Here is a 20,021-nt window from a genome sequence, read left to right as displayed (position 1 = left end):
AGAGAAAATAAGGAAAATAAATGCATACCTTTACTAAGCAATTTTTATGTCCAGGCACTGAACCATTTACATAGATTATATTGTGTTTTGTGTTTATTCTCCAGACCTAAAACAGAAAATAAGATCAACTTTTAAGAGTTAAAGCTTTGAGAATATACTTAAGTATTACTAAGAGTGGGGAAAATAGCCTGTATAGTAATAATCATATTAGCACTATGAAATGTCAAATAAGCAGGGAAAAATTTCAAATCCTATTGGATGACTTGGAATATAAGATTATTACAGATATCTATGTCTTAATGAAGTGGTAGAAAATTCTCACTTTAAATAGAAATGTAACTGATGATCAAGACTTAATAAGACTCTTGGCACCATTAAGAATTTCGTTTTGTTTCAAGTTCCCATACCTAGAAATTCAGAATCCACTACTGGCTCTAATTTCTATATAAATGGGCTGAACAGACATCGCAGGGCATCCATCTGTAGACTGCCTGTTTTAAGACTTTTTGGGGTCCATAATCAAGTGAGTCAACTCCCCTAATAAACATCTTACTATAAATCATCTATTCCCACGCACCCTCTCTTCCTTCTCTGGCCAACTCCAATATCATTATATAAAATTTGCGAGCTTTTGTTGCTCAAAATTTATATATGATATATATGTAGAGGTAGGAAACATGCACCAAAATGTTAACTGGTAATTATCTTTGGTTGTTGTTCCTATGGGTCACTTTATTTTCTTTTGCTTTTGAAATACATGTGCAAACATACATAAACATTAATTACTTTAGCAAAATCTTATTAGATAACCACTATTATAATACAACTTATTATATATGTCTCAAGTTAGTATAGACTGACATTTTCAGTGCTATCTTTTCCCTTTATTTTGACTGTTTCTCTCTGATATCCACTTCTATCCACCCAAACTTTGGCATATAATCCAAGAGAACCTGATATATAATGTTTCATTTTTCTTTGTGATTATATAATAGCAAATAGTTTTTAGCAACACATATGGGTAGGGAGCATCTATCTACTTGTTACAAAAAGAGTGTTATACCTAACGGACTAAATCTTTTCTTTCTTTTTTTTTTTTTGCAGAACCGGGGATTGAACTCAGACCCTTGCGCTTGCCAGGGAAGGACTAAATCTTTTCCTTCTGTAATATTTTGTGGAAATCTACCAATTCAAATAAAATTTTTTCTTTTTTAAGGCTGTATAACCCATGGCTTAGATGTGAAGTGACTATATATTACTATTCCACTATGACTATTATCTCACACAACTCATATAACCTCAACCCCTTAAACTGTAGAGTATATTAGAACAGCACACAAACATGTATTAAATAGATGCTCTGACGCTTTGCATGTTCCTGAAAGAGACACATTAAACCTACTTTCAGTCCAAATGATGTCCTATATCTGTTTCCCATTTGTCCAGGCATTTTAGTTCCCGGCCAGACTCTGGCAATGTCCTAAGGGACAGAATGAAAGCAGTTTTCATTTCTTTTAATTTCAAACAGTATTGATCAAATCACAAACCAAACTAAGAACAGGAATTAATAATAAGTTCTACTTTCCCCCTATTCTGGTAGGTCCAGTGAAGGAATGAACATAGATTTAGACACATTTATTCTTAGAGGATTTTTTTTTCTAAATTAGAGAAAACAAATTAGATACATACAAATAAATTAGACAAAATAAATACAGAGTAAGAAATAGATTTAGGAAAGGCAAATTCAGTAATGAGAGAAGTAAATGACCTAACAGTGGCTATGAATAAAATAGAGGAAATATATACACACCACACCACCATTCAAAGGAAATAGTGGACGGTGGCCTATTTTCAGTTAATCTTCCGTATCAAACTGGCTTCATTCATATGAATGATGCTAAAAGGTTCTGTTTGCTTTTGATGTTACTCTCAACTAAAATGATTAAAGAGAATTAGTTATTACAATAGTTTGTCAAGCCCTGATTGTCTCTGATTTATATAAATCAAAGAACTTCACAAAGTCTGATTTTAAGCTCTAATAATGGACAATAAATCTGTATCTAAAGCATGAATTACATTTAAAATGAGGAAGCTTCCCATGATACATGATTTTAAAATATATCCTAAAGAAAAATTTCATTAAATGCAGCTATTCCCTTCTAGATATCTTCCTGAAAGAGTTAAAACTATTATATTACACTGATTCATGCATTCTAGTTTTTATAGCAGCACAATTCACATTAGCTAAACCCTGAAAGTATCTGACATGCCATGAACAGATGAATGGATAGAGAAAATGTGACATTTTACAGTTTAGAACTACGCTGTAATAGAAAAGGATAAACTTTAGTCATCTGTAGGAAAATAAAAACAGATGTACCTTGAGACAACATTGTGAAATAAATCAGATGTACAAGCTTAAATATCACATGGTTTGTCTTATATGAGAAATCCAAAACACAAATAAAGAGCAAGAGAGATAATGAGAGGAAATAGATCTTTTGGAAAATGGAAGAGGACCCAGAGATAGAAGGAGAGGAAGCGGCTTGAAAAAAAGGAACTAAGGTGTGCTACATGCATGTACCAACTCCCTGTGAGGAATGCACTCATTAACAACTGAAAACACGTACCAGTAAGAACAAAAAAATACAAAGAAGATAATTCTGGATATTTCATGTTATGTATTCATTGTAGATACATATACTGCAATAAGCACTGTACTTTATTAAAGACTCACTTAGTTTTTCTAGCCCACTTTACTTTTCTTTATCCAGTTCTTAGGAATATAAAGGCATTTACTAGCCAATCAAGGAAAGTTTATACACAAAAACAAACAACATACAGCATGACAAATAATAACTTCAGTCATAGGAATGGGTCCTTTTATAAGCCCTATTTAAAAAAAGTTTGGCCGGGTGTGGTGGTGTACACCTTTAGTACCAGGACTTGAGAGGCTGTGGTAGAAGGATCTGTGTGAGTTCAAGGCCAGCCCAGGCTTTCAAAGTGAGTTCAAGACCAGCCTGAACTGCATAGTAAAACCTTATTCAAAAAGGCAAAATAAAACAAACAAGAAAACTTTACTGAAGTTTAATTCACACATAACACATTTCACCCTATTGATTTACAACTGGATTTAGTATATTCAAGAGTTGTGGATTACTACAATCAATTTTAGAAAAAAATCAGCCTCAGACAGAAATTCCATACCCTTTGGTGGCCACTCCCCACTGCCACAGCATTGTGAAATCATTGACTTAATACTGTCTCCATAGACTTGCCTCAGTTAGACATCTTGTATACACTGAGGCCTAGAATGTGTGTTCTGGCTGCTTTCACTTAACAGAGTATTTTCAAGGTTCACTCATGTTGCAGAAGTATCAATTTCTCTTTCCTTTTTATTGATAAACATTGTGCTGTTACGTCTGGGTTGTTTCTACTCTTTGGCTCTTTTCAGTACGTTTGCTATGAACACTCAGGTATAAACTTCAGTGTGCATGCTTTCATTCCTTCGGGGTTTATCGCAGGAGCCAAACTAATTGAACACACAGCAACTGTACATTAAACTTTTTTAGCAAGTGCTAAACTTTTTCCCAATCAGACTATATCACTTTACATTCCTGCTACCAATGTATATTTCTCATATCCTTGTCCACATTTGTCATCACAAGCCTTTTTAAATTATGCTATACCAGCACACCCAAAGTACTATCTCATGGTGATTTGTATTTTCCTACTGGCTTAAGATGTTGAGACGCTTTTTATGTGCTTACTAGCTAATTACATCTATATCTTCTCTGTAAAAATATCTGTTCAGGTCCCTTATCATTTTGTAAATTGGATTATCCTTGTACTACTTTTTGTAAGAGTTCCATGTATATCCTAGATATGACCGATTTATAAATACTTCTTTCAATTCTATGAGTTATCTTCATTTTCTTGATGTCATTGCTTGAAACATCAATGTAGTCTTTCTGAAGTCAACCATCTACATATTTCTCTTTTGCTTCAATGCATGGTGCTATAATTAAGGTTTTTGCCTATCTGGAGGTCACAAAGATGTATTCCTGTATTTTTTCAAAAAGTTTCATAGCTTTGGTTCTTAACTTTATGTTTCTGATTTACTAATTTTGTAACATTTTTACATAAGGTAAATAATTTCATATTTATAAAAGCTGAAAAGTCAATATAAAAAACTGACAAACTACAAATTTCATTTCACTGAGCTATTCCCCTTCTGGTTATCTTCCGAGAAGAGTTAAATCCATCATACCACAGTGATATATGCATACCCATGTTTACAGCAGCACAATGTGTAACAGCTAGATCCTAGAAGAGGTGTGTATGTCCCCCAAGAGATGAATGCAGAGAGAACATGTAGTACTTACACACAATGGAGTATTACTCTGTTATAAAGAAAGATAAAGCTGAGTCATTTGTAGCAAAATGGCTAGACTTTGAGACCATATTAGTGAAATACATTAGACATATAAGCCTATATATCATGTGGTTTCTCTTATATGAGAAATTCAAATTCTAAAAAATAAAATAAGACAGGTAATTAGGAGTATGGAGATGGAGCTTTCTCAAATGGGAAAGAAATCAAGAGATGGGGGAAGGAGTTGGACAGAGTTGAGAAGTGTTATGTACATAAAGCAACTCCAAACAGAGAATGTGAAGATTATATACTACAAAATGCCCTAATTAAAAACAAACAAAAAAAGTGTGTGGGGAGGGGGCAAAGTGAAATCCAAATCTACAGAAATAAATTTAGGTGTCCTTGGAGGAAAAAAAAGACCTCTCATAATTTACTGCTAATTTACACTGCCTCATTTGCTGGGTACACTGTCCTTCATATTATCTGAAGTTAGGTGGCATACATGATGCTCCTTTAGGCATTTCAGTGTGTATTTCTTAACATCAACAGAAACATAGTACAATTATAAAACTCAAAAAAGTAAACACATAGTATCAAAGACCATATTTTAATTTTGCTATAAACTTTATAGCTATCTTTTCCTCCAAGTTAAAGATTCATTTCTGAATTACAAATTATACTTAGCTATCATATCTCACTAGCCTTGAATCTGATACAAATCAATTATTTGTCATCTTCATGACCTTGAACATTTTGAAGGGTATAATCTACTTCGTAGAACATCACCTTGGGGGTTTATCTGCTATTTTCCTAATAATTAGATTCAGGTGATGCAACACTTTTGGCAAGAATCAACAAAAATTTGATGTGTTCATTTTTAGGAACCACACCAGGAGCTAACTATGCTGGTTTACCCAATTATTGATGATGTATAACTGATTACGTAGTTAAGGGTGTTAGCTAGGGTAAACCTCTATGATTATTATTTTTTCCTTTGTAATTAATAGGCAATTTGTCTTTAGACTATGTAAATACGTAGTTTTCATTAAGCTTTTCTCATTTATTTTAGCATCTACTGACAAATTATGACCAAATTAGTTATTTCTATGATGGCTGCAAACAAAAACACTAACCCTAATATTCCTTCCCAAATCTATTAGCTGCCATTATACTGTAAAGAATAGCTTTCGTTTTTCCTTTTATTTACATACCTGTTGATTCAATTCATTCATATCAGTATAAATTCATATATTTAATTTTATTCAATCAATTCTGTTACTACCATTTTTTAGCTTAAGCACAAATTGTTTCAGGTTTGCCAACTAGAAGCCTGTTTGTTTGTTTTTTAATGTCCTTTTCATGCACCTACAATTACTTAACCACTTCATTTGCTTGTAAAAGTATTTTGGGTTCATCTTGTATTCTTTGAGTCCCAAGCATTATTAAGCTAATTATTCTAGGAACTCTTTTCAATGAAGAATGACATTTAGAAACTAAGTTGTCAAGCCTATCTGTGCTCACTGCAATGGAATACCTTTGCTCTTAAGTCATTCCAGCAGACATAAGACTCAAATAACACATACAAACATGCAAATCTACACACATTTCTGGTTCTTCATACGTATTCACACAGAATAGCACAGAAAGAGTAAGCACATGCATACCATTATTAACCCTTTCATATCTTAATGTCCTTCTCCCTTCCATACTGTCTCTACCCATCCTTTGCAAGTAGATCTCATTATATTCTGGTTTAATTTCTGGCCCTTTTTTTTTGTAAATATACAAAATATGTGTATTTATGAATATCCTGAAAATCACTTGCTTTACAATGACTTTCAGTGTCTTTTATAACTGCATAGTACTCTACTGAGTAGATATATTATCATTTATTAATCTCAATTACCAGGTATGGACATATATGTTTACTGATTACAAGTAAGGCTGCAATGACTGCCCTCATAAAAAAAAAAAACACTTTTAAGAATATTTTCAGGAGTAATGCCTAGAAGTAGGATTGCTGTGTAAATGCATGTGTAGCTCTATGAAGTGATGCCATACACTACTTCATTAGGGATGCACTATGTTGTATACCTATCAGCGACAGCATCTGTGCCCTTACTGAGTTTTCACCTTTCACTAGAGACTAAGACAAAAATTAAGCAGCTTGATAACATAACCTGCTAAATGAGAATTTAGTGCCTCAGAGTAGCTGTAGTCTGTATTTCTTTAGTATGAGAGACAGAATATATTGCCACCTGTGCATTACTGAGCCTACAAAGAATGAAATCGCCCTACGTGCTTTATGGTGTATCTCTGTAAGAATAAATTAGTAAGCCAAAGGGTCTTTACTCCATTTCTTAGGCTCTTTATTTTTCCATTTGTTTTCTATCATTTTCCTCCCATACCTTGGTACTGTCCTTGACTAGCTTTCTGCACTTTTTTGTAAGGGCAAACAAATACGGTGTGAGAAACGGAACCAGACAAAAAGGCATCCTTTCCTTTCATTTCTACAATGGCTTCAGTATTTCAGGAGGTCAAAGGGAAAGGAACAGGAGAAAGGTATTAAGAATATTTGGCATAAGTATGTTGGACAGAACTAAACAACTCAAGTCTGGCTCTGGAAAATATGGAAAGCCAGGATTCAAACAGAGTGACAAGTACTAGGACCTACCTAAAATGAAACCGATGTGACTTGACCTCAAGGAAAGACAGGACTCTCTGTGCAGACATCCAATATTTAGCATTAAAAAGAGCACTATCAGTTATACTTACCCCAGTTGCAATGGCTCCAGGCCTCCTATGGGTTTTCGTTTGACCGTGAGAAGCAGGCTGGCCTTTAAATCCCCATCTTTTCATGACTCCCTGAAAACCTTTACCAATACTGAACAAAACAAACGTTAGAATTTACATAATACTGTAGAGTGCAAAACATTCCCTAATGTACACTTTCTTGATAATACCTTAGAGTTCTAACAAACTTTCTTATCTAATAAATAGAAAAGGCTACACAAACAAGTCAAAGGAACAATCTTTATCTGCCTCAGCTTGTACTCCCTCCCAGAGTCTAATTCTATGCAAAATGATTGGATGTGTATACAAAATAGTTAGCATAGATATACAGCTATCTTCTATTAGTTCAATGATAAGAAAGGTTTGTACTAAAATTGTTTAGACAAGATGTCTGTGCCTTGTCCTCTGAATAACTATAACGAAAACACTATGCAAAGTATCAATTATTTTAACTGTCCTACTAACCTGTTTTGAAACTGTTTCATTGCTATTTTTTTCTCATTAAATTAATTAACAGATGGATGAAAAGTCCAATGTGGAGTAACTGCTTGAGGTAAAGCTGACCCAGGGAGATGGCTCAGTAGAATAAGCACTTGCCTAGCAAGCACAAGAGCCTGAGTTCAAGCCCTGGTTCCACCAATAAAATAAAATAAAAATAATAATAAATAAAATGAATTAAAAAAAAAAGATTGTGAGACAACAGCAAGGTAAGCAAAGGGAGTTTTATCTGAATAGGAAGGAAGTTTCATTGCCATAACCCTGTGTAGATGATAAAGTAAGAGAGGTACAGTTCTAGAAGTTTCAAGGTATTCACGATCTATATAGCAGGCAGCCACTGAGATGGACCCCAGAGATCCCCACCTCCCTGTACTGATGTCCTTGCTCATTCCTCTTCCCTTCCGTTTCAGTAGACCAAGTGACGAGCTTATAATAAAATAGAGCTAAACTGACAAAACACTAGTTCTGAGATTTGGTTACAGAGAGACTATAGTTTTCACCTAGCTGCTCTCTTGTTTGCTAAGCTCTGAATGAAGCCAACTGCCATCATGTAAGCTGTCCTATGGAGAGGCATGCGGCAAGGCTGGTTCCGGCCATAACACCTTGGGCCCTGAGCTCGCTATCACTTTGTGTGCTTGGAGGCAAATTCTCCCCAAGTAGAACATTAAAATGGGGAGCCCTGGTTAACAAACACCCTGAATGCACAGCACCTCAGCCAGACACATTCAGGTAAGTTGTACTAGAATTTCCAACTGCAGAAACTTTGATGTAATAAATGTTTATTATTTTAAGCTATTCTACTTTGGGTGATGTCTATTAAGCAGCAAGAGCTATGTAATATGATGATAATTAAAAAATGAAAATGTTGTGAATGATGAAAAAAATTTATTTTAGAAGATGCCAAATATATCTTGGTTTCAGTACTGAATAGAAGTTAACAGAAAAGCAAAATCAGAAAACAATTTCTTAATAATCTAAGATCTCATTTTTAAATGAAATCATTTTCAGATTTTGTTAGCTAGAGAAGCTTCATATGATGCAAGTAGACACCAAACAATACTAAGGCTCAAGCAGTATTAAAGTGTGTTTCTGAATGTCAAATATATTAGTACAAATGATATAATCCAAGCTCTAGGAGGAACTGTAAGACTATACACAATGTGCTTTCCCATACTCTTAAAACGAAGACTTCTTTGGGCTTTCACTGGAGAACATGCTAACATATTTTTAATGTAACTGTTCCTAACCTTAACAAAGCTAGTAAATTATGAAAAGGGCAAAGGAAAACACCATGCTACTTTCACAAGAACATTGCTATGCATTTGTTGACACAGAATCATCAGAGGAATGGGTTGAAGAAAGCCTACGTGACCAAGACAATATGTTTTAGATAAATCAGGAATTAAATGCAAAAACAATTAAAAATTATGTTCAAAACCTAACAGGTATATATTACTAAGTCATACACCAAAAGTTATTTGTAAATGATTTAAATGTAGCTTATTTCACTTTCTTCCCCTTAATCAACTGAACACACTAATGGTATGTACATAATTTTATTTTTTTTTTAATGAATTTAGTACAGGGTCTACAGGGTCTCACTACACAGATTGGCCTTGTAGTGATCCTCTTGTTTTTAGCCTTCTAAACACTTATAATTCTTAAGGCTCAAAAATTCAAAATAATGCTTAGTCTTCACTAAAAGCTAAAACAGAACTTTAACATGTTTCTGTATTTCTGTAATATCTGTGAAGAAAAGCTAGATAATTAAATAAAAACAAGAAAAAATAACAATAAAACTAAAACAAGAAATGAACTCTAAAAGAAAACCTAGGCATATTTCAAATGTTTCACAAGTCATATAAAATAAAATTTTTACCTAATAGAAAATTATATACAATACATTAACATTAACATATTTTGTCACCCTTACCTATGCTAGTGTTTATTGACAGTAATTTCAAATATTTCCACTTAAAGAATTTTAGAGCATCCTTGCAAAGTAAAACACCTGACAATTTAAAAATAAAAAAAGAAATACCTAGAGAGTCATTTAGCCCTCTGCTGTTGTTTAGCAAGTAACACTGGGGAGAAAAGGGAGAAAGTGAAGGACTGGCAATACTAGCCGAAAATGATCATGTTTCAAAAATACCACATTCAAACACTGGTCATTCTTGGTAGAAAATTTACTAGTACTTTCTAAGTTCTCAAACTGATGCTCTCTTACTTAAAAGGACAGCCTGAGAGCAAGCACCAGTAAAATGCATGCCAGGTAAATTAGGGAAGATAACTGAGCTCAATTTAAGAGTAAATGATTATAAGATGAAAGTGGTATCCTGAAAGGGCTAATTAACTGTCAGCTATTTACAGACTGTTTTTCAATCTAGTTCTAGAATATATCATGTAGTTACACTGTGTACAATGGGAACCTCGTCAATAAATAGCCTTTAAACAATAAAAGCCAAATGACACAACAAATTATTGGTTTGGTTCAGCGTAGGGAGAACAGAGTGCACCTGTTGATCATGGGTGGTACAGGTATGTGCACTGTTACTTCCCTCAGCTGTCACCCAGCTGGAGAGAAATAAAACAAAAACAAGAAATGAACTCTTTAGAAGACCTAGGCACATTTCAAATGTTTCACAAGTCATAAAAAATAAAATTTTTGCCTAATGGAAGACTATATACAACACATTAACACACATCTTGTCACCCTTACCTACTCTAGCGTTTAATCAGTGGCAACAAAAATAAGTCAGTGTAAAAACTAAGTCAAGAAGAACGCAATGTTAGAAATCCCAGTTTCATTTAGAGCAATTACACCTGCTAGACCAAAAGTTCATCAAAAACTTCAGAGGTATCATGTACTTTAGAAGACTAATGACTTGTTTCTTAGCCCATTTTCTTTGATACACTGTAAATGCATGATGAGCAAAAACTACATTATGTAGCCAGAGAATCTGGCTTAGAGAAGACAATAAACTCTGTCACTGGCTACTGCTGTTTCATGGCAAGAAACAGGGCTAGCTTCCTTTAGTGGGATGGTCTCAAAATGGTATGCAGGGTGTGTATAGAGAGAAGCTTGGAATCCACTAACTATATGAAAAGATAAACACTGATAATTCATGTTATTCAAAATGGGCAAAAGCAAAAGACTAGCTTCCTTTAAAGAAAAATTTCAGAACTATGAAAAGGACAACAATACTAATTAAAAAGTTTATTTACTTAGAAGCATTCAGAATGTAAACAAAACAGCTGCAACTTTTCTTTTTTGGAATTACACAGTGGTATTCAGTTAACAGAATGACAATTATTTTGTATAAGCTGAATCAGACATAACTGAAGGTGAAAAGCTACTGTCCCCATATATAACTAATTTGTGCTGTGCACCAACAAGAACCTGCTTTAAATTTCCATGTCAATGTACAACCCCCATACTGTACCAGGAAAGGATAGTGGCTATTGAAAATACCACCAGGGCAGGACTATCTAAAGACACATTTGATAAGTGTGTTAACTATACAAAAAAGAAAGTCCAACTTTGGGTTAGCATTTACAGTGAAGGCAGTAAAAGTACTGGCTATATATTCCTTTACCCATGGTCTGCTCATGAAATGTAACTGGTAAGTTTTAAAGTTGGGCACAAATTAGAAAAGGAATAGATATTCTATACTGCGATCTGCCATTTAGACATGAGAAAAAAATACGAGTTTCACATCTTAGTATGAATAACCCAACTTATTTGAGTTTTTCCTTACATAACTTATTAGAATCATGTTTATCTGCTTAGCAGTTTAAGGGAAAAAAATGGCAATTTTGTGGGCTTTGAGATTATTGCTCTTTAAGTGCCAGTGTTTTAAAATAGTGTTCTTGTGATTTTACACACTTTTGTGATGAAGTGCTGCTTTGTTATATAATTTTAACTTGGACTCTTTCCATTTGCATTTGTTTATGTAATTTCTGGAGGAATACTGAACATCTGAGTCCTGGATGACGCTAATAAACTAACTGCAGAGGTTTTGTTTTTTGTTTTTTAAAAAAAACTGTTATGTAACAGGAATGCTAGGATGGCCTAAAGAGACGGGAAGGGGGCATGAGCTCACAGGTGTGATGCTAAGAACCCTGCAGCAGAAAATGTACAAGTTAGTGTTTCCTAATGCAGTCTATAAATTGTTACAGATAACTATGTAGACTTTAATCCCTCGACATTTTGAAACAAATGCCCAAAAGGGTTCTCATGTAAATCCATCACATTCTTTTCACTTTGCGGGGCAGTGCCTTTCATTGCATGCTTCTGAATGTAGTAGTATATTGGAGACAAAATAAAATGTCCATGAGAGGAGTGACTGTACACCTTCTGAGGCCCATCCAGTCTCAGTCCCTTGCAAATTCCCTGTGAAAGTCCCATGCTCGTCTCTTGCTCACCACGGCTTCTCCAGCCTTCTTTCTTCTCCATTATTTTCATCTGTGAAAAACAAAACTGTCTTTTCTGCAATCCACCACCCTCTCCAGCTATTATTCCTATGAGATATCATGCTATTATATTTTAGATTCAACTATATGCTTTTAGTTTTAGAACAATAAAAATAACCTCCAATAAAAAAGGACACTTTTTTTTACTGAAATAAATTACATGTATATAAAAGGTTTACTAGCTATTCACAGTTTCCCTCTGGATCAACTTATAAACTAATAATTCATGAAAACTAATAAGGAACAAACATTTTAATTTGTGTGTGTGTGTTGTGTGTGTGTGGTACAGGGGAATCAAACTCAGGATCTTGCATTTGCCAGGCAGGCCCTTATGCCCCTGAGCTATCTCCCTGGTCCCATTTTAATTTTTAATTACAGCTTTCAATAACTCACTCAGACTTTAACTACTTAATCTCACCTCCACTTAACTTACTCAGATGTTAAGTGAGATGTTAATCTCATCTCTACTTATCTCAAAGTATACTGAAGATCCCTATAAAGTTCCATGGTGAATTTCTACCCAACTCAGTGTTGCCATGCGGATCTATTTGATCAGTGATAAACAGTTGCTGAGCACGAGTCCGACACGGTGGATTTTCCAGTTGCTTTGTGCTCTATGCACATAGAGTTAGATGCTGACATGGAAGGTTTTTATGGCTGTAACTTTCCCAGACAAATACGTGACAGCATGACCTGAAATGCAGGGATTCAGGTTCTAGTCAAAAACAATAAACTTCCCACCAATATCTGGAAACATTTTTACCAACCAGAGACTGAGTACACTGTCCAGAGCTTTTCTGACATAAAATCTAGCTCACTCAATAGTATAAAAAGTCAACGGGCCGGCCAAATAGCTCAGCAGATTAAAGCACCTACAAGCAGGCACAGGGGCCAGAGTTCAACCCCCCAGGGCGCACTGAGACAGCAATTGAGACTGTGGTGTGCCTGTAATCCCAGCTCTTGGGAGGCTGTAAACAGGCGGATCACTATGAGTCCAATCTAGTAGCGAGACCCTGAACACCCTGTAGACCCTTCCCTAAAATACCAAAACAAAACAAAACTGCCAAGCGGGCAGTTATTCCTTCGATTTCCTGGAAGGAAATGAACCCAGAACACCATATCTGTTCTCGTAAGTGTAGTCTGTTCCTCTCAAAAACAAACGAACAAAAAAAAAACCTAGTTCTACAATATTATAAAAGGACCAAAGAGCCTTCAAAAGGTCTCCAGGTATATAACATTTGTCAGTAGATGAGAAAACCATTCTGTCCTATATTGTGAAGCTATCATCATGTATTAGTTTTTCACTATGTAAGCTGGAAAACTGGCAGATTATTTTTTTGAGTTTTTGGGGAGTATTCAGCACTTTCCCTCACGTGAAAGATAATAAAATCTAAATCCAGACATGTTAAGACATTTGTCCAAAGTCCAATCTCTGGTAAATGGAAGCATCTGGCTGTGATTTCAACCCAGGTCATTTTGTCTCTTGAGAATCAGATTACAGCAAAAATACAAAAATATTCTAGCAAATCAGAGACATCAGACTATTTCAAGGGTATTCTCATTAGTCTATAAATTCTATATGTAGAACATAGTATAGAATTTTAAAATTACTTAATAGTGTTTTGTAAATATACTTTGCTTTATAAAAGTCTAAAGTAAGGCCATAACTTGATGTATTAAAAAATATGAGAAACAAATTCCTAGTGATTTCTATTCATTTAAAAAGTATTTTCACACTACTGAATGGACAGATAAAATCAAAATGTATCAAAAACCTAAATATTAAAACAGACACTAAATCTGCTAGAAAAGAGAAGAGGGAGAACTCTCAAAGACATTGGTGTAAGCAAAGACTTTATGAACAAAACCCCAATCATATAGGAACTATCATAAAGAATCAACAACAGGCATCTCATCTTATTAAAAAGCTTTTGCACATCAAGAGAAACCACCAACAAAGTGGAGCGAGAATGTACACACTGGGAAAAAACCTTCTGCCAGCTATTTTTCAGACAAAAGAGGGTTACTAGTGAGAACATATAAAGTACTCAAAAAAAATTGACACCCCCCCCCAAATTTAAAGATCCAATCCCAAATAGGCATCTGAGATGAATATACTCTTCCCAGATGAAGAAGTAGAAACAGCAATGAAATATATAAAAAAAGTTCAATACTGGTCATTCGAAAAATGCAAATGAAAACAACACTGAGATTCCATCTTACCCCAGAAAGAATGACTATCATCAAAAAATCAATCAAGGCTGGGGAGACAGGTTGGTGGTCTAAGTGCCTGCCTGGCAAGCACAAGGACCGGGCCAGCTCAGCACTGAGCTGGCCACTGAAACTGGGCATGGTGGCACATACCTGTAATCCCACTGTTGGGGAGGTGAAACTGGGTATGGTGGCTCATACCTGTAATCCCACTGCTGGGGAGGTGAAACTGGGTATGGTGCACACAACTATAATCTCACTGCTGGGGAGGCTGCGACAGGAGGATCACTATGAGTCTTAGCTGCAAAGTGAGACCCTGTCAGTGAATTGTAGACTGGTGCAACCACTGTGGAAAATCAGTGTGCAGACTCCTCAAAATATTAGGACTAGAGGCTCCATTTGACCTAGCTAGCCCCCTCCTTGGTATCTTCCTGAAAGAGCCTCATACCACAGCAATACATGCACACGCATGTTTATAGCAGTAGTTCATAACAGCCAAATCTTGGAAACAGATCAAATGCCCATCAACTGATGAATGGATAAAGAAGACATAGTGTTTTTTTTTTTTTTTTTTTTTTTTTTAAATATGAGAGGACTACTCTGTCATAAAGGATACCCCTGAGACATTTCTATGAAAATGGATACTCTCTGAGGCCATACTCTTAGTAAGTGAAATTGCACATATATGTAAATGGTATATTGTTTCTATGGTGTGAGAAATTGAAAATGTAAATAAGGACTAGAATATATAACAGGCATTGCAAAATAAGAAAATGTTAAATGTTAAATGTCAAAATAGGGAGGAAAGCAAGGAAGGGGAGTGGGAGAGAAGCAGGGAAAAGTAAAAAAATGAGAAAAGAATGGAAACAAAGCTTTTGTAAATGGGAAGGGCTAAAGGCAAGGTTGGGGAATGGGGAAAAAAAGAATCAAGTTATATCATGTACAGGTACAAATTCTCTATGATGAATGTGATTCAAAATGTACCAATGAAATCTGATTTTAAAGAAGTATTTTTCTGTTTATTTACCTGAGAAACGATTTTTTTCTTGTCATTTAAAAAGTATTTTCTACTGAGAAAAATGCAGAACTTTCCTTTTAAAATTGAAACAAAGGCAGTGAGATGAATATGAGTGATAGCAGCCAATACTCCTGAGCATTTATTATGTCCTCGGCCAGTGATGGCGAACCTTCTAGCACTATCAATGATACCATGCTGGCTGTGGCACGTGGTCCACCACTGTGCTAGGCCCTGAGCTAAGAGCTCTCTATGTAATATCTCAATCAATTTCCGTAACATGACTATGAAGTAGGTGGCATTATTCTTATGCTAATGATAAAATAATGAAAGTTATCTAGATCATAGAGCTATTGAAAGCCCAATGCCTTTAGCTACTCCCCTATACATCTTTTATCAGGACTTAATTTTGCTGACTGTGGGTTAAAAATAATTCTGCATATAGTTACACACAGGTAATTATAAATATCTAGTATAACATTTTTTAGGTTTTAAAAATCTTTTATTTATTTGGTACAGAGTCTAACTATGCAGCTCAGACTTGTAGTGATCCTACTGTCTCAGCCCCCCAGCACTGGGATTACAGCTGCACGCCATTGTACCCAGTTCTGCTGGCTGTCATGGTATGCTGGGTTCTGGGGCCAGCCTAGCATGCAGTACCAGGGATTGAACCTGGGTCCTTGCTGTTGCCAGGCAGGCACTTTGACTAACAAGCTATCTCCCCAACCCCTCTAGTCCAAAGTTTCTAAGTAACAAAAGAACAAAATACAACCTTAAAATATCACTCTCCAAATTCCAGCTGTTAGCTAAACACAAGACAGTTTCTTTGACTGATTTAAGAGGGATTACTTGTCAGACAATATGTCCCTCTCTCATTTAATCATTTTCAAAGAGACTTCACTAATATGTTTAGAAACTTACTGCTTTAGATACTGTATGAACAGCAATTCCAGCTGTTAACAGCTGTTTAGTTGAGGCTGGTATATAGCTGTACACAATCATGTTTTCAAGGAATATGACTTGACTTCACAAAGTAAAACAATTTCCCCTTCCCTTGAGGCTGCAGTTTTAAAAATAACTAAAAAAAGAAGCCAAGGAAACTCAACAGCAGCATATGAGATGAAAGCATTCAGTGAGCACAAGCACTTGAAAAGCTTGTCTCTCATCCAAGTTAGACACAAGCTTGGCCACAGATATCAGTGAACAAAAGCCTGACTCTGCATGGCTTCTCAGTATATCCCACTTGTTCTGCAAAATAGTTCATGGAATCCATAAAACGCCAACTGTGTATAAATTAACAGAATTACTATGAGGTACTTTATTATAATAATTCAGAAATTAAAAGAGTAAAACAATCTGATTGACCACACATCCTCCTTCACAACTAACCAAACCAAAGAGTTTTAATATTTTGAGGTTTTGAAAATAAAAGCAGTGTAAACATAGCAAAACAATTACTTCAGAGGCTGCAGTAACTAGGGACAAGTTCACTACAATGGGAGGTAGAAAACAAGTTAGTGGTTCATAGTTTCTCTAAATAGCTGAGCAAAGTAATGGTATCTACCAGCTTTTGCTGTGGCCTATATTTTCAACAAAACAGTAACAGTGTGGAAATTAATACAAAACATTTAACAGCATTAAGTGAATTAATGTTGGCATTTAGTTTCTTGGGATAGAAGCTACTTAAAAAATAACCCCTGGACAAGGTGGCACATACTTATAATCCCAGCATTTGGGAGGCTGAGGCTGAGTTTGAGGCCAGGCTGCGTAACGTAAGTGAATTCAAAGTCGGCCTGGACTACATAGTTAGACCATCTCCAAACAATCAAAATAACAAACAACCACTGTGATGATCCTCAGACTATCCCTTGGGTACCTCCGAATATCCTTGCAGAAACGAGCCCAACTCACAAATACTCTTAAGTATCACGATCCTTCTTGTAAGTCTATGCCAAGAAGCATACAACTCAGTCTAAAGGTTATAACTTGAACTTTTCATATAAAGCTAATGTAGTATAATTTCAAAAACCAGTATTGTTAGTGACTTCACAGATTATAATTATGAGAATATTTATCTTTTAACCATTGACTTGGTAATTCATTCTTTTTTATTTTTTAGTTAACAAAGGAACAAAAAGAAAAGAGAACAGCTACGAGGACTTACGTTTTGGCGGTGACATCTACATACTGTCCCGGACGAAAGTGAGCAGCATAAAGAGGGGTGCCTTTATGAGAAGAAAAGGAAAGTCTGTATGACATTCATCATCAGAGAAATAACTTTATTAAACAAAAAATATATCACATAACCCTTCTAGTTAGCAGATTTCAAAAAATAGGAGATTATCTACTTTAATTATAATAAACATTAGAAATACCCAAACAATGAAATTATTCAACAAACATGCTTTTAGTTGACTATGTGTAGGGCAAAGGAAGAGCCCTGTAGAAGGTACAGAGTGCTGGACAGATCAGACCAGGGCTAATGGGCCAGCACTTTCCTGGGGACCAAGTGGTGCTGGTCAAAGTGAATCATTCCTGCGACAACACACTATTCCTGCTGGTAAGAATCCAACCTTGGTAAGTGTTGGTTAGTTTGCTAAGTATACTAAATTTAAAAATATATGACATATAATGGTATAGTAATCTCTCCCATATAATTCTCAATTGAGAGAGTCTAATTTTCTTCACTTAACAAAATTCCGGTCTACAAACAATGAACTCAAACTTTAAAAGTACACTTACAACGGCTTTTTCAAATGCGAAACTCTATATTAAAAACAAAAGTGGTTCCTCCCTTTTTTCATAGAAAACAAAGACTCCTTTACAGCTTTTTCCACTTAAAAGACACAAAGACTTGTTTGTTCTTAGTGATTAAAACAGTTACAGTTTTCTACTTAAAAATAAGCACCTGTATTTGGCACTTTGTACTTTGGATTCAGTTTTATTACTGAAAGGGGTGGCATTAAGCAAATCACATATTTGGATATTTTTACCTCTCTCTGTTCCCTGACCTCAGATTACCTGGCTTAATTACAGCATTATCTGTTACATGAAAGATTTTAATGTTCTGTTTTGGGGGCAATCCAAGTTCTCGGTAAAATTCCAACACAGGTTCAGATTTCTAAAAAAAAAAAAAAAAAAAAAATCAGTACATATAAGTAACACATTAAATATTGGAAGTGAAATTGAATGTTCAGAAATCTAAACCAAGTTATTCACACACCAGTAAAGCACACTCCATTCATTTACTGTACAAAGGGCATCAACTTGCCTGAAAGGTGATAAGATTTATAGTTATAATCAATTACATTTCTATGAAAAAATAACCTTAGTACTGAGGATCTCACCATGTGGACAATGAGTGGGGAAAGGGCTTTGTTCTCTAAGGAAGGAGGTAGAGGTGTGCTCTGCTCAGATCTGAGTTTTCATCATACTGTATCAAGAACCCCAGCCCTAGAGGCCAGGGAGATAGCTCAATAGAATAAGCGCTTACCTGGCAAGCACAAGGACCTGAGTTCAATTCTCGGTTCCGCAAAAGAAAAAAAGAAAAAAAGAAAGAAAAGAAGAAGTGGAGCCTGGGCCTGAGCTTTTAAGAACCCCAGCCCAAGAAATCAATAATACACTTTCTCTGCACCTGCATTAAAGCAGCTGGAAGAAAATACTATGGATCACACTTAAGTCTCATCACCACATACTTCAACATGAGTTCCAAATGTAGCCTCACCTACTGCATTTCCTTGGTTAGATGTTTCTCACACTCTTGAAGGCAACTATGTCACATTCTGTGCTGAGCCCCTAGTACTCTGCCGCAGGGAAGAGAAATTGCCCATATTCTTACCACTAAACAAGGCACCTGCCCGACTCAGCCCTCATGCACAGCCATCACTCAACCACCTCCTCATGAAAAGATGCACATGGCGAGTTTTTAGGACATACCAGCGCCTCGAGCCTCCGCTTAGAGACTCCAACTTCACTGCTCTAGGGAGGGGGACAAGCATCAGTATTTTTTTTTTTTTAAAACCTCATATGACTCTGTTAAGCTGTGGGCCACACTGAAAGATAAACTGTCCCTGCTCTTCTAAGAACTCACTCTAACCTCCTCACCTATTCAATGCTTTCCCTCCTGAAAATGCCCACTTTCTTCTCATTTTCTCCTATTCTACTGGAAGTTTCACTAAGTATGTGAACATGTTCCAAGCTTTTCCTTCACCATACACTTTTTTTTTTGGTGGAACTGAGGATTGAACTCAGGCCCTTGGCAAGTGCTTATTCTACTGAGCCATCTCCCCAGGCCCACCATATACTCTTTAGCTAAGTTTTGTTTTTCTTTTACAGTGATGCTCCTCAAGAAATTTGATGAGTCTACGAGCTCTCCACCCATTCTCTGGACTCGCTTTAATCATGAGCTTTGAGCCCCTAACATGCGACAAGCAAGTGCTGTGGAGAGTAACCCGTGATCTCCACACAGTCAGATACACTGACCAGTAACCATTCTATTGCATCTGTCTGCAATGCTTGACACAGGTAACTATTCTCTCCTTGAAAGACTCTCATTTGGCATCTGGTCACTACTCAATTTTCACACACATATTGTGAATGACTTCCTATTCCTAATTTCCATGCCAAATTCTACTCCGGATAATTCATTATACTCCA

At 35.7% G+C, this 20,021-nt stretch overlaps 1 protein-coding gene across 1 annotated transcript in view; it reads right to left on the bottom strand.

Annotated features, from left to right (window-relative positions):
* Mrpl3 (mitochondrial ribosomal protein L3) overlaps positions 1 to 20,021 on the bottom strand; it is a 37,591-nt gene that overhangs the window by 5,535 nt on the left and 12,035 nt on the right. Inside the window, exons 5-9 of the mRNA XM_023704436.1 lie at positions 18,387 to 18,486; positions 17,530 to 17,590; positions 7,151 to 7,259; positions 1,403 to 1,480; positions 25 to 106 (exon numbers count right to left, since the gene is read on the bottom strand). Of these exons, the coding sequence (XP_023560204.1) occupies positions 25 to 106; positions 1,403 to 1,480; positions 7,151 to 7,259; positions 17,530 to 17,590; positions 18,387 to 18,486 (430 nt within the window). The remainder of the gene's footprint in view (positions 1 to 24; positions 107 to 1,402; positions 1,481 to 7,150; positions 7,260 to 17,529; positions 17,591 to 18,386; positions 18,487 to 20,021) is intronic.

The sequence above is a fragment of the Octodon degus genome, unplaced genomic scaffold (genome assembly GCF_000260255.1).
Source record: "Octodon degus isolate 3935 unplaced genomic scaffold, OctDeg1.0 scaffold00008, whole genome shotgun sequence".
Classification (NCBI taxonomy): Eukaryota; Metazoa; Chordata; class Mammalia; order Rodentia; family Octodontidae; genus Octodon; species Octodon degus.
This window is presented reverse-complemented; position numbering and strand designations above follow the sequence as displayed.